Raw genomic sequence first — 16,081 nt, forward strand, 5'->3', positions numbered from 1 at the left:
AGAAAGAAAGTAGCTGGGTTTTCACTGAATAGACTCTTTGAAGATTTTTTTAATAGGAGTTTAAAATATATGAACTGTTGTCATGCTTGCATTATGTAGCCTACACATGTTCAAATAGAATATAAAGAGCTGTGCTCTATCACAGAGGGGCTATTTACAGATTCAATGTGTGAGAGTTTTCCAGCCAACCATCTGAAAAATAAATACCTACACTGTGCTTATTCCTTCCTTGGAAAAATCCATGACTTACACTTCCATTTCCAAGCATTAAACACTAAATTCCTGTTCACTGACTGGTAACATAAAAGTGGTAATTTGGAAATTCCACTACAGAATATTTGAGTAACCAACCAGACTCATTTAGAAAACTTTTTAATATGGCAAGTATATTCCAAAATTTAAAGTCTTTTTTCAACATGTTTCCACTCCTGCAAGGAATTTACTCAAATGATCCATAATAAATGGATTACAATTTTGCCCTCATTCAAGTATTCCGGAAGGAAATAAACATTTTCATATAGTACATTTACTGGCAACTTTTTCTATTCATATTGAAAACACCATTCCACCTGGAAAAAATGACTTCTAAGTCCTAAAAACTAGCATCCAAAAGTTCACAAAATGGCAGTGACTAAATAGAATAGTAGACTTATTAAAAAAAGTATCTTAGGATTTTATATACGGAGAGCATTTTAGAAGAGATAAACAACTTCTGTTTAATTAAGTTTGTTTCATTGAAAAAAATATTTTTAATAAGAGGCAAAACCAGAGCAAGTAAATAAGAACTGCATAGCATTCTGTCAGGCTGAATGGACAGATTGTACAAACGGAGGCTATTCAAATACTCCAACACCTCTGCAAAGCAGCATTTTAAACTGATCATGAATAAACCTGCTGAGGAAAGAACGGAGCCCTCTACAGAAAAATCTCCATGAAACCTCTCTACTTCAGAGAGGTGACATTCAAGAGGTGACATTTTGGAACAAAGGCGTCAACCTGAACTGAGCAACCATGGTGGTCAGTTATCACCAATTCACATAACGCCACCTGAAAGCCTGATCAGCAATAGAATTTCTTCCCGCTCATCTATAACTCAAAGCTATCCTGCACTTGGGAGCTACAAGCCATTCAGTCCAGAGTAGCTGGCATCTCTTTGGAAAAACACAAAAACAGAGCAAATATTATTTATGACTGCTATAAACCTAGGAAGTATGTTAGAAAGCCCATGAAGTTTGTTCTCACCTGGAAAGCAGAAAACAGTCATTAGCAAATAGCATCTTAAAAGGTTAGGAATTTCTGAGGAGCACTCTGTGTTCACTTGGAGGATTACTAAGAGCCTATAACCCTATATTCAGACATCATTCAGGGATAATCTCCTCAGGACATTACTTAATCCTTTTAAGAATGATCTGGAAAAAAGGCATTGTTTATTGTGTTTTACTCTGAAAGAGCTCCTTCATGCAAGTATAAATCCACAAAAGAAAAATGTCCCTTAAAGTGATAGGGAGAGTTTTCTCAAAGTCATCAGACAGCAGGCAAAATAAGGACTGTCTTGAGCCTCTTCGCAAGTTTCAATCACGTATGATACTCAGATAAAAAGTTAAAGGACAACATTTGTAATAAAGAGTTGTGTGAAAATATCAGACTAGGCAGAGTAGGAAGACCAAGGAAGAAGCATGCAGATCTCTGTTGTTAGCTATTCTGCTTGGCAGAAGCCAGCCAGGCAGCTTATGTGGGCCTCCAGACAACCTAGAACAAGTATCAGCATATGCTGCAAGATGTAAAGAAGGGAGAATTCAGAACTTTGTAGAAGGTGACAGCCAAGGACACAAATGCAAAGACAGATGTTTGTTCCACGATATGTGAAATATGTACAAAGGAATTTGCAGGCTTTAGGGGCTCACTTAATCCACATGCTATAGTAAGATTTTTCAAAATAAAAATCACTGAAGTTACCTTAGGAAAAAGAATTGTCTTGGTTTTCCAGGAGTTTCCAGAGCTCAAAACAAAAGTTAAGAATGAGTGGGGGCTAAGGATAATTTAGAAGGACCACCTCCTAACGTTCACATGATGGCTGAAATGCATACTGAGCAAGCAATGTAAATCCGAGAAGTGTATTTGGCCCAGTATGCGCGCTTTTGGTTTTAAGAATGAGCGTGCAAAGGCCAGAAGTGACAGAAAGAATTAACGAGTGGCTATCTGGGGCATGGTAAAGTGGACAAAAATTGAGAAGAAAAAAAGAGTTCAAATGGATGGAAAAGTGCAGTGATGGGTTCAAGCTTGATTCTGTATACAGAGCAGGGGAGGACAGTGTTCAGCTCAATGGTATCTTGTATGGCTAAGAATTAACTTTTAAAAGCCCTTTCTTATCATTCAGATGTATTTAACTGAAAAGGAGGCACCCATCCACTTTCCAAAGAAATGCAAAGTTAAAGTTGCCTAAGTGCCATTCCTTTGCATTGTCCTTTTTCAAAAATAACCCAGTAAGTTAGCAAGACACAGTTCAGTATAGCTGAACAGGAAAAGCAAATGCAGCAGTTTTCATTTACTAAGTAACAAAATATTCAACCTACTCCCCTAGACCTAACTAGTCTAATCAAGAATATATCCATGCACAAACTGTTACCCACAAAAGAAAAAACCAAACAAACAAGCACCAAAACACCAGACAAACAAAAAACACCAAAACACAAACCAACTTCCTATGCAGCCCCCTAAAAGAACTTGGATGCAATAGTCTTTGGCAGAACCAGCTCTTGTCAAGGAAGAGGAAGCAGCAAAAAGTGAGACTTGTCAGTCATTCAATACTCACAGCTTCATATCTGTGAAAGGCTGTCAGTAAGTCCAAGCAACTCCCTTCCAAACACCAAGAGCTCCCCTAGGCTTTTGTATCAACAGCCCGTGTCACAAGAACTACTGCAGGATTTGCTCCAAGGAAGACTGAAAGCTGTACTCCCTCTCCCCAAACACTTTTTTCGGCATTTCTAATATACCCTTTTAGTCTTGTAATGCCATAATCGTCAACACTGTTCAGATCACACTTGCCAGTGCAAAAAGCATGGAAGTTCACACACTTCAATGCATTTGCATGGGTGAAACACACAACAGACTGTAGAACTTGGCTGATAATTACACTGGTAACATGAAAAAAAAATATTCATTACCATCCGGTAAAGAAGTATTTGGCCAATTTACTGCATACGAAGATACCGTTTTCTGCCAGTCCTCTGAACAACAGTAATCAATGTGTATGTACATTATCAAATATGTTAAAATGTGGAGTACCGACGCAGAAGCCTCCATTTCTATAGCTATTTCAATTGTGCACTCTTTTACTTTGCTTAGCTGTTACCCTGAAAGTTAAAGTCTGACAGTCAAAGGAGAGAAGACAAGTAAGTTTCAGAAGACAGAGTGAAAATGCACCCCACCTCCCCCCCCCCCCCCCCCCCATTTTAAATTATGCCAGCAGGAAAACACAGGTAGAAGAGGCAGGTTCAGGTAAGAAGTAGAGAAATTCCATGAACATCTCAAAAATTTGAAGATTTCTCCGAAAATACCCACACCTTTTGTCTGATATTAGATTTCATATTTATTTCAAAATAAACATTTTTAGAAAGCTATGAGAAAGTCAAAGAGCAGCAGCTGTAATTGCTTGCTATTCTAACTATAGCTTTTCTTATTTATGCCACATGGTTTGTATAAAATCATGGAAAGCTGCACTATTTCCTCATAGCAGAAGGCAAAGGGTGGTCACTCAAATATTTCTTCGACTAATTCATTCCACTGGGTTTTCCATAAGTGATTCATAGCTGTACTCAACTTTCCTGGAAAACATTTCACAAAGTCTGCACAGTATGTAAAGTAGTATATTCTCATTGTCTAGTTTCTAATTGTGAATCTTTGAGACTCTAAAAGCAAACAGCTTGTTTTAGTGACTTCACTCTATCAAATACGATTTTATTAACTTAAGCACTCCTATACCCAGAATAACTGCCATCATGGCAAACATGCACACACTTGTTTAGGAAAACAAGTTCCAGGCTTACACACAGTTCTACTTCAACATGTAACTAGACTTAGTACATCCTTTAATAGTCCATTTTATCCTCTCTTGCCCGTCCTGATCTTGACATCACTATGTCTTGACTGTGTTCCCAGTTAAAGTTAATGCCATAACATTGCCACTTTCCTAAATGAAAGGAGGATCAAGTCCTTAGCTGTAAGCTCCTCTTAGAAGGGATTTATCATTGTTTTGATGTTACTGACAAAATGATACAACAAAACCCCTGAAACTATCAAGAAATACAAAGTCACCTGTTTAATACAACTGAAGGTCTGACTATGAGGACAGGTTACAACAATTTGACTTTATGGCAACCTTGAAAGGCAGAGGCTATTAGTGTCCAGTGAAAATACAAACAGTTCCTGCAAAAAGAAGCCTCAAAGAACAGAGCTGTCAGCAGATCTAATGCCCTTTCCATCAACCCAGAAAGGGCTACCGAGTTTAAATAGAAGGTCATTTATCCTCTATCAGTGTGTATGTAGGAAGAGAAAACAAACAGTCAAGTATATACATCTGAATCCCAAATCTATAGCTGCACTCATAAACAGAATTGGAGTTTCCCAAACAATTCTTCTTGCTTCTTTATAGAAGGGTGGTCATTATAAACACTAGCCTGGTTCAAGATTTAGATGAAAATGATGTTCCACATGGTGAGAAATTTATTTGGCCTCTTAAGAGGAGCATCTCTGAGGAAACCTTCTCTGCCAAATCATCTGAGACATAAGTCTTGAAAAACCGGGAAAGAAGGTAGGTTGGGGGGGTGTAATTTCATTTTGTTTAAAAATTTTGAAGAGAAATCTAAATGCTTATTTTCAATGCTTATTTTTCCCAAAAAATATTATGAAAAAACTGAAACATATGCATACTTTTCACTCATTTCCTATATATCCCCATTTACTAGAACTCCAGCCTTACGTGCCCTAAAAAACAGGATTTTGTTGGGGATTTTTTTAATTATTTTTTTTCCTAAGGAAATTTAGAAACAGCCTCTCTGAATACTTGCATCTTCTATTAAAAGTTTGTTCTTTTCTTGGAAGTCACAACACTACAAAGAGTTTGTTTACATAGATGGACTGTGAAATAATTACAAGTTCCCTGAAAGTACTTGCCCAACTGGTTTCTAAAATCCCTTGTGGTGTCAGTTCAACACAGCACACACCAGTGAGGCTGACTTCAGTACTTGATCAAAGTTCTGGTTACCCTCTGTCTGATGAAGTCCGAGTCAGGAGGGTACTACTTAAACAAATGAGTCTTCAAAGTAGTTCCCAGGACCCTCATCTCCTCCCATTTTCATTAAGAAATTTAAGGGAACTTAAATTTTATTCAGTATGCAGATAAGCTCTGGGTATAGTGAAACTACATGTAACATCATATCACATTATTTATATCTGGGTTGCTGCCTCTGTGCAATTCAAAGGCTATCAGGTTGATTTCTCTCACCAGACATTCTTTCCTGCTTAAAAGGGCAATTGATTACCCAATTCCTCCCTTCCCAGACAGTCTAACAAAGTACTGCTCAAATTTCTTGTGGCTTGAATATGACTTACAAATTTCATTTTGATGAGAGCTTTACAGTCCTTGATTCAGGCAAATTCTGCTGGACCTCCAATTAAGCTCCATAGAGTTTACATTCTATGCTCTATTCATTTTTTACCAATTTTTAGAAACACAGGTTATCACACATATAAGTAGAACAGTGCTATTAAAATAGGTTTCCACTGTTATAAAATTGTTCCTATTTCCCAGTGAAGGTTAAAGACATTTCAGTGAGATATTAAACATGGATGTAATTTCTCAGGTTTCCCTAGTGCTTTCAAATTTGTTTACTTGTTATTGTAGTCCCCCAAACCCTGTTTTGGAAAACACAACCATGATGCCTTTTCTCCAGCCAAGGAAGAAAGGCAGACAGGTCCCTTCAGGGCACTGCCCTGAGCTATTCTTAGTCTGTTTGCTATTAATGCCACTCTCCAAGGTATTTCTAAGGAACTTAATGAAGTTACTGCAACAACAATGTCCTAGTCAAAGGAAAGACTACTATTGTATACTTAGCTTTTAAGTAAATACAGAAATAAAGACATCTTTCCCATGTGAACAGTTAAGGCTTATCATTGTTTCCAGATGAATTGAACTACTTCTGTAAAAAGCTTGGAGATAAAGTGTTTTATTTCACAAGTTTGACTATGAGGAAAACATACTAATGTGCTCAGGTGTTCTTCATAAAAACAGTTTGTGCATGATTAACAGGTACTCTTTTAGAAGTCAGAGTTTCATAAACCACATTACATTTTTAACCACCACAGACTGGTCACTTCTTCTCAAAGTCACTTGATTCTGACAGCCTCTAAGGAAAGCACTACTTTCATTGTTTCTAAAGCTAACTCAGAAAATTTTAGCTGACATTTCAAATTTGCCAGGCAGAGCAAAAAAGAGCTTACAACAAGCATTTCCAGTTCTACATTATGCAGCCTAAATGTTACAACAAGGTTTTTTCAGATTTAAATGCAAAAGAATTATAGAGTCTTCAAATAAGACAATATGCAATGCAAAGTACTAACCAGGTCAGCAAAAAAGTGATACTTAAAACAACCGGGGGGGGGGGGGGGGGGGAGGGGGGGGGAAGGAAAGGAGGGGAAGAGAGATTAAACAGTAATGTGCAAATACATGAAAAGATTAAGCGTGTTGGAAAAAAGAAGTTGGGAGAAAAAAAAATTAAGAAAATCTTACCAGCAGTTCCCTGAAGAAATCATTACCTTGTGAATTTACAAGAGAAGCTATGAAGCTACATTGTCAACTACCAGAAAGAGTCAGCTGCCTGTTTCGAGGCTCACAAACTACCAGTTACATTAAAGATAAATCAGCTTGCAATAACAAAGCTTTCCAGGGCACGTTCTTCCTTATAGAGAGAGGAAGAAAAAAAAAAAACAAAAAAAAACCAACAACGAAACCACCCCACACTGCTGAACTAGGAATCTTTTAAATTGCTCTACTGCACACTGTTTTGTCTGTAATTAAACACAACTGCAGGATGTAGCAATTACAGTAATTCCTTTTCTGTCTGATATGGATGAGGCTCCAATATATTATGAAGTAAATACAATCAGATCTGTCCGTTCAGGAGTAAGCTTTGCTGTCCCACATCCATTCTATTAAAAAAATAAGATTATTCACTTCCAGATTTAAGGTGACCTGGTTGGGATGACACATTAAGACTTTTCAGCACTTATTTGCTTACAGTCATTCTTGGGTTTTAGATTTTTATATCCAGCTACTATGTACCCCCAAACTCTTGTGGTCTGTCACACAGCTAACTTCTTGGTCTTTCTAGCCTTTACTCCTATTAGGTATGTCCAACTGTTCAGAAAGAACGTGGCTGACCTTCCAAGCTAACACCACCACTCAACGTTAACTGTCCCCAGCACTGTGTCAATTCCTCAGTGCCACAAGCAGCAGGTTCTCTCACCAGAGAGCTGCCCTGGTGCGCAGGGCCCTGAAAGGGACCTCGGCTCCTCCGCTGACACTACCTCAGCTTTTGGACGACATTAGCACAAACTGCCAATAGCTTATCTATAAGTGGCTGTATCGCATCGCAGTTTTGAAGCACTGAAGTGTTACAGCTGGCCTTTGTTCTTCTGTGACTTAGCTTTCAGAGGATCTTTTACCTTGTACCTAAAGCTTAGACTTGGGCAATTTTTAAGAATAAGGTGATGGGGCAACTGCCCTCCTAATAATTATGGTTAAATTATAGGTCCCAAACACTGAGCTGCAGGAGTTTAAACCAGGTTTAGTCTAGAAAAGGGAGACAAGGAAGCAAAGACAGCACAGATGCACAGATTTATGTAGCTTCTACTTTCCAATTTACTATCAACCACTAAGCGATCAGAAGTTAATTCTTATCATTCCATCTGGTTCTCCTATAATCTAGGATTTTTAAAATTTATTTATTTAGAAGTGATATTAGACTTTACATTTTAAAGCATAACATGCCTTCTGCTTCATTACTCACCATGGCATTTAAAAGAATGGATCTACTACAACTAACTTTAATAGCTGATTAACTGTGGGAAAGAAACACCCCTCCAAAAAAAAAAAAACAGACACCAGTGTCATCATCTATTTTGCAGACCAAAGGACTCTAAATAGCATCAAGTCCCAGCTATGTCATACAAGACTCTTCTTCATCGCCCCTGTATTGCAAATAACAACGGGGCTTGACTGTTCAGTATTTCTGTTTATTTCCTGCACTGACTTCTACAAGAATCTACCAGGAGACAGTCACTAAAATATTCTTAATGGAAGTGTGCTATTAAATAAAAAGTTAGTTCAGAACATTTTCAGAGATAAAAGCTTCAAAATCAGTGTGGTGTTCAGTAACACCTGAACTTCTGTGCATTATGGAGGGAAAAAATTGACTCACAGCAGTGCATAAGAGTTAAGTAGCTGCACATAATTTTATACTGGTTAATTCACTTCAACTAGCAAACATTTTGTGTATCTTTTAGGCTTCAAACACACCTTCAGGACTGCATCATCTATGGGGTCAGAGGTTTATTTTAGTAGGCATTGTTATTTTCAGCTAGCAAATTAAAATTTGCTGTCATTTATGGTATCTAGAAGGCAGCTTTTCAGAGATTCCCAAGAAAGAAGCTGGCAATTTCTATTTTGTTTCCATTGAGCATGCACAGATCTCAGAATTGTCATCAGCTTTAAGAGTATGCTTAGCATTTTCAGAAGGAAAGGAACAAATATAACAGACAAAGAGGCAACGCTCTTACACAAACGCAGTTCATTCATGCCAGAATGTGATGTTCGGCAACACTGGACAAGCTCATACACACATATAACCTAATGCCAGGAATGAGGCAAAATCTGATGACAATTCTAAGGTGCATTTCTTAGAAACTGTGAACTGTGCTATTGGAAGCAACTCACAACCCACAGCAGCTATCCTTGCAACCTTGTTATCTACTCGGCACACTCACTTCAGAGCCTTCAAAAGGCCTGCCAGACCCTGCCTCAGTGATAAGGGCACTAGAGTACAGGGCAGCTGCTCAGAAAGAATGGCCTCTTCCAAGATTGCAAGTCCACTGTTGCCAGGATGCTTCTACAGTAGCCTAATTCATCAACACTTCCCTCATCACACGACAGGAATAACCTCCTCCTCTCACTTTCAGTTCTGCTGCTTCTGTTTTCCTAAAAGCAACGTGGGTGCTTGGGGCATTTCTATTGATACAAATATGCTTTGCTGCATGTTGTCAGCTATCACTCTAGTGTGCTTAATATAGCTTATATTTAAAATTCAGCCTCCATATGTGTGCCAGATTTTACCTAAGATACCCAGTTTATCCTTTAAATGACAAAGATCATGAACAGGTGAAACTAAACCTAGATATTATCTTGGCTTTTGTCTTTTTGGCTTTTGTCTTTTTTTTTTTAAACTTGCAACATGAATGTGCATTTTAGCGATTTTTTATTTTTTTTTAATTTTGATCTTTAGCTGTCATTTCCAAAAAGTTAAGCAGGAGTTGTCCCCAAAACATTTTTCTAAACTGTTATGGTGGCTTTTCAGCTATGACAGGTACATGAACTGTCATAATGAGTGAAGATACGGCCATAATCCTGACAAAATTTAATGAAAAATACTTCTGCAATTAACTACTTACTGTCATTACAAAAATGCAACTATATTATGCCAAAACTACTACCTGAGGGAGTGCAAAGTTAGAAAGAAGGATGAAACTGTATAAAAACAGCATGCATTTTGGGGCTTTTTTAATGGCTAGTTCTTTATAGCGTGACAACAGTATTTGTTTAAGTATTAAAGATATTATCATAGGCAAGTAAAAGTTGCAGTGTTCATCTTCTGACACGTTCTCTGTGACTAAGGGAAAAACAAAAGTCAAGGAAAAAAAATTATACTCTAACAGGAGTCTTCAGAAAACCACAGTAGTTGTTCAGAAGCTGGCTGGTATTTTTGTGAACTTCAAAGAATGAAAATTTCCACTGGAGTCAGGGAAAGAAGAATGGAAGATAGTTTCAAAATATTTTTAAAGAATGTTCTGGGTAGGTAGCAGAAGAACAATATAATTGCAACCAGTTACTGTACTTCTAAGAATATACTATGCGCAACTAGAAATTTCAAAAGCATTTTAAAAATATACTAATAAAGATAATAAAAGGAGCCACAGAAGAGTCTGGATTTTATCCTAAATCACATGCATTTTTGTTAAGGTTAATGTCTAACATACCATAATTTTCTCAGGCATGTTAAGTTAGTGACATACTAGATACTGTAACAAATTAATATAACCTGTATTTGCAAACGTACTACAATATAATCAATTCCAGCTTTTTAACAGTCCAATAACCTGCCTGCAAAGTTTGTGAAGCTTCCTATGCAACCAACCCTTTCATTGCAGCAGCCACACAATAGCAACACAAGAGCTGAAGTACTTCAACTGCTAGTGGCAATATCTTAGCATTAAAAAAACCCCAGCAAAATAGACATATGACCATCTGACCTAATCAGAGATGCCTCAGGGTAATTTTGCTACTGGTAACAAAAAACACTGGCATTTAAAGCTTTTGAAGCACTTAACAGTAGAGCTTTCAGGATGTGTTTAATTTCTTTGTTTATATGGCAAGAACACATCTGTTTTGACTGAAGGTGAAAAAGAGATGAGTATTGGAAAATAACTCCTGAAATCATTATAAATTCCTGAATATTCAAGGCAATGTTTTTTGTTTATGAACTTACACTTCAATTAACACTGATGAAAACAATACAGTTCTGCATTTCACTGCTTCCCCTGCCCCTTCTAGAGAAATTTTTGGTTTTCACTTTTTTTCCCGCTGAAGAGAGAAACTTTCATCATTGCAGTCTAATATTGATAAGAACGGAGTTTTATTTTGGCAACTTACTAAGGAAGAAACGAGACATAGCTGCATCTCAAGCAGTTAATTAAGGAAAAATCTCTCCTGAAATTGTCTCCTGTGAAGAATTACTGCACTTAATCTGCTATGGGCTAGGTTACTAGTTTGCTTGGCATATACCAAAGGAAAAAAACTTTTCAAATGTGTTCAAAGTTATTTTATAACTCTCAGGCAAATGACCTTCTCCCCCACTCCTTTCTCAAAAGAAAAATATCTGACTCCTGATGTGAAAGCTTTATCTATTCATGCCTAATAGGTGGGCTCTATTTAGTGTCCTTAAATTATATGCTGTAATGAGCCGTGAACACATAGGCTAACAGCATTTTTAAGAGAAGTCACAACGATTTAACCTAGTCTCTGATCCGATTATTCTTTTGGTTATACAACCCCAGGCAAGAGTTATTCATACTTTCCACTGCCTGCAACAGCAGCTGTTTCACTATCTCCCTGGAGCTTCAGGAAAATTCAAGCCCTTAATCACTGTTTCCATTAGCCAACCGATCTTTGCTATCAGCTTGATGTGATATGGCCAAAGTGCCAAGTAGTCTAACTACAGGAAATTGATTAAAAAAAAAAATCCTCCTGCAAACAAGTATCCACATACCTAGAAGTTGGACAAATACAACTCAAGAGTTCCCACTGATTCCATCTCACTTACACAAGCCACACACACAAGCTTTCTCCGCAATACTTCACAAGTATGTATGTTCTGCTTGACCCAAGAAAATATCTCTTATTATTTAATATCACAACCTGCAAGAAATGCGCATTTTAGTTCTTATCTCATCTTTCCTCCTTTTGCCCATATTTAATTTCATTCTCCTCCCTGAACTGGGCAACCAGTCTGCAACATACATATTCCCACTTTTAGACAAAAAGCAGGACTAAAAGTAGCCTCAGACTTCTGTATTAATGGACATATTAGTACTGCAGCTTCCTAGCAAAGCCACCAGCCCTGAATAATTATCATAATTTTATAATGAAATATCAAAGATTGGAGTTGTTCTTAACACGTTTCATAACAGGCATTATCTACATTTGTTGGGTTACACCCTTCATTTCTCATATTTTCACTAGAAGCCCATGGATGTGTATTTAACTAAATGGATTATGAATGGCTTCTTCACCTACAAGAACTGGAAAGAGGAAAAAACCAATTTATTATAGCAATACAGCCTGCATCTTCTGGCAGTTCACCAGCTTAGTTACTCTGGCTTCCTATTTCTACAGAAAAAGCAAACACTGCCTCTAGGAAAAAAAGAAACAATTCTCCATGTCTTTCAGCCAGTTTTTATTTAGAAAGCATCCTGATTTTTAAGAGGCCTTTTCATCCAGACAGTCCCTTGTTTTGAAAGCAGGCCTAAACCTTCAGGGAAGCTTCCAGAATGGTATTCTGTCAATGAAAAAAATAAAGTGACTTTGTTTTACTCACCTGTACAGCACCTAAAAGCCAAAGTCCGACTCTATTTTTAAGGATACCAAGATCTTTTTAAATTTTTTTCTAAAGAGTGTGATACAGACACACATATATATCAATCCATTTATCAAACAATCCTAATCTCACCATAATCCCCACTCAAAACCAACATTCAACCCAGCACATTTACGACTAGAAGACTGGACATACACCTTTTACAGCATTAAGTTTTTACAGCAGTTTCTACGTATGCCTCACGAGCTTCCAGGAGACAAGTGCCAAAAGCACCTTATTTTTCTCCTTGCCAATTGTCTGCCAAATGACTCAAGCTTATCCTGTCAGAAACATCCTTCAGCCAGGCTGAACATAGACAGGAAAAACTAATCACAATACTTTCAACTCACTTCTACTTTACTCTCGTAATAGGGCAGTTTGGTCACATTTACCACTCCTAAAACCACTGTTCCATCAAAGAGATATACTGTCTCACAGTTTATGGTGTTCACAGTGTGCGTGTGTTGCATCTTCATAATACATTTTGTACTTCAGGAACAACAAGTAACTAAAATCCAACTCATTAGGTTTGCAATGTACTCTCAGCTCAATAGCTAAGAGTGTGTTCCTTCCAGGAAGTCAGCCAACATGAAAATAATTCCAAAACCAGAAACCTCAAAAAGGAAAAACAATTCAAATCCAACTCTTAGCTTCTGAACTATCTGAAGAGGAAAGTGAAGAGGAAAGTTTATCTTGGACAATGAGGTTACATTTTAGTAAATTAAATTCACTGTACATGCTACAAGTATTGGTAGCTCTGCTTTTATGAGTGGGACCAGTGATAAATAATGACTCATACAGTTAATGAAAAGAAGAAAGCCATTCTAGTTATCTCTGGCAGTAACAAATGCTTGGAGGAAGAGACAAAAGGTATAGAAAGCCAGGTATGTATAGACCACTCTTCTCCCATCTAAACCTGGCAATAGCACTTCACAAACTCTGAGGATTAAGTTACACCCTAATCACTGTGCCTGATAAGATACTACTATGCATTAATCAGTCTCACCCCTTTTTTAATATTAGGCTCCTGGAGTCCCAAACATTCTAGGACAATGACTTTTCCTCATATTCTATGAGGGGAAAAAAAAAACCAAAACAAAACCAAAAGAGTACAGACATTCCAGACAGTGGCTCACTCCCACATCTCCCCTCTCTCACGGAAATGACAATCCTTTACACTTCCAACTTTTTGGTAGAACGTGATGGAGCCTGAGTTGTGGGGTTTTCTGGTTTTGTTTTTTTTTGATGGGGGGGAGGGGGAGAGTTGGTTGGTTGGGGGGTTGGTTTGGTTTTTTGGTTTGGTTTTGGGGGGTGAGGGGGGTTTGTTGGTTTTTTTTGTTTGTTTGTTTTTAAAAGGCACCTGAAAATCCTTCATAAATGCCAGGTTACAATAATTCATACTGCATGAATGATGTCCTAAGACTTAAAAAATAGTTTCCCTTGGGGGACAGGTTCTGGCTATCTGAATGGAAAAAACTGTAACTAATTATAAAGTCATTCCTAGTTGCTTTTAGGCCAAAGGTGTCTAGAAACCTCTCGTCACAGACAACGTGAAGTCCCTATGTTACTGATAAGTCTCAGTTGGGTCCATCCCTCAAATACTTCTATAATCAGCTGTATCATCTTGAGGGGAAAAAATCCCAACTCAAAAAAACACCCACAATCTCCATGTCACAGTTGTCAGACTTTTGTTTCACCAAGTTGAGGTCTCAGTGAAAAGCACAGCTTCTGAATTACCTTACATTTTTTATGAATTAGTTCACAGAAAACATTACCTAGCTTCACCAACTGTTCTTTCACATTCAGTTTTACCTGCCACATTGGTTTCAAAACAGCTCTCGGATTATTTATCAGTAACAACAATAACTTAATTTTTCCTCACTAATTGAAGAAGCGTCTCCAAGAGGAAAAAACCCAAACCAACCCCAATTAAAACTACCTAACATCCCATTTGAGGAAGGTGGCACATCTTTGTTAGAATACCATTAAAAAAAACAATGAAAACAAAACTACACATCCAGAACTCCAGTCTGTTTTCACACATATAAGAACAAAACCCAAACTACAATATCATTCCTATTTAAGGTACCATATATGAACTTTGAGTAACCATTTTTAAATTATTTTCCTCATTTTCCATTTGCAGTTCTTCCGACATTGTTATGACATTAAAAAACATATTCTTTATTAATGAGCAATATTACTTATGTTTATAAACATTGCTTATTAAAACTTGCTCAACTGAATAAGCAATTTCAATGACAAACTGCTGTAGATTTAAGCTTTCTGTATGATTGCTGCCAAAATGACTGTCTTTTTATCATTTTAAACCTATTGTGCATAGAACAGTTCAGTCATTGCTGATCATAATCATTTTATTAATGCTTATATTACTGAGAGGTGTTTGGGATAAGTTTCAAGTTAGTTATCACATCTAACATTCTGTAGCTATTTCATATTCTTCTTTTTACACTGGTATGTATGTGCCAGTATTCCTGAAGAACAAAGCCAAATTTGCTCCTAAAAGAAAGATAGATAGCAAAGAATATAAGGAAATGTTCTCCATAGTGTTCTAATGTATACTAGACTTGTTGGTGTGACCAGAGCACAGTGATTTAAATCAGACAAAGTTCTTCCAAGTTTCCATTTGATTCTCCAGGAAGATTAAAGCTCTTAATCTTGTTATAGCACAGATCTTGCCTATGATCTTTTTTCATGACTTTGAGCTAATGATTAGAGCATTGGATCATACAAAAATATTTTTTGTTAGTATCTCCAATATCTATGCTATTAATGACAATTTTACAATATCTGGTTTTACTTTTAGGTATTTTTAAGCCACTCAGCAACCACCTTGTGCAGCATTACTGAAATTGTTTCTAAACAATGATAAATTTGACTGTTGCTTACTCTTATTTTCACCCCATATGTATGGCTTATGTTAGCATATTATATAAATATTATATACTTCATTTTATTTCTACTTATAAAGGTATTTGCATTGTTTGCTTGAAGAATGATCAGCAGACTTTAAGGACTTAACTAGTAGTGGATTTTTGACGTAGAAAAAAGTATTTTGATAGGACCTAGGAGACCTATAAAGGGTCCAAGGGTGATATAAACCTTAACCTGCTCTCAAATACATCCTCTTAACAAGATCAATATACTGAAAGCTGCAGCATGAGGGTTCTCTGTTAGCACCTGATTTTATCAAGGCTTCAACGGGTTATGATGCACTCTGAAATGCCTTGAGCACAACAAAGAGCTACTGAAATTAAAATAATTCTCCCTCCCCTTGTGAAATCAGCCTTTCTACTACAGTTCCATGGTATTAGTTACACTTCTCATGAAAGTACAGATAACATGAGGACAACAGTTAAAGGAAGCCACCTAAATCACTATTCAATGCCTCAAAGTCCAAGTATATGAAAAAAAGCAGTCAAGCATTGCTTGACTAAAACATTTTATACTGTACAGTCTCTTCAAATCCTTCTACTCCAGCTGAAAATAGAGTATTCAGCTCAAAACTTATTCAAATCACCTTTGCGATTTGAATTTTACTGAATTATTTATTTGAAATTTATTCAAATCACATCTCAGCATCCCACATGAGAACT

At 37.0% G+C, this 16,081-nt stretch overlaps 1 protein-coding gene across 2 annotated transcripts in view; it reads right to left on the reverse strand.

Moving 5' to 3' along the window:
* The window catches only part of RCAN1 (regulator of calcineurin 1), a 41,639-nt gene that overhangs the window by 19,181 nt on the left and 6,377 nt on the right, over positions 1-16,081 (reverse strand). Inside the window, exon 1 of one of the 2 annotated variants that reach the window (XM_049834939.1) lies at positions 3,165-3,227. The exons of the other annotated variant lie outside the window; for it this stretch is intronic. Within the exon in view, the coding sequence (XP_049690896.1) occupies positions 3,165-3,167 (3 nt within the window). The 5' untranslated portion in view covers positions 3,168-3,227. Of the gene's footprint in view, positions 1-3,164; positions 3,228-16,081 lie in introns of those variants that run through there. 2 annotated transcript variants of the gene reach the window in all.

This window comes from Accipiter gentilis, chromosome 32 (genome assembly GCF_929443795.1).
Source record: "Accipiter gentilis chromosome 32, bAccGen1.1, whole genome shotgun sequence".
NCBI lineage: Eukaryota > Metazoa > Chordata > Aves > Accipitriformes > Accipitridae > Astur > Astur gentilis.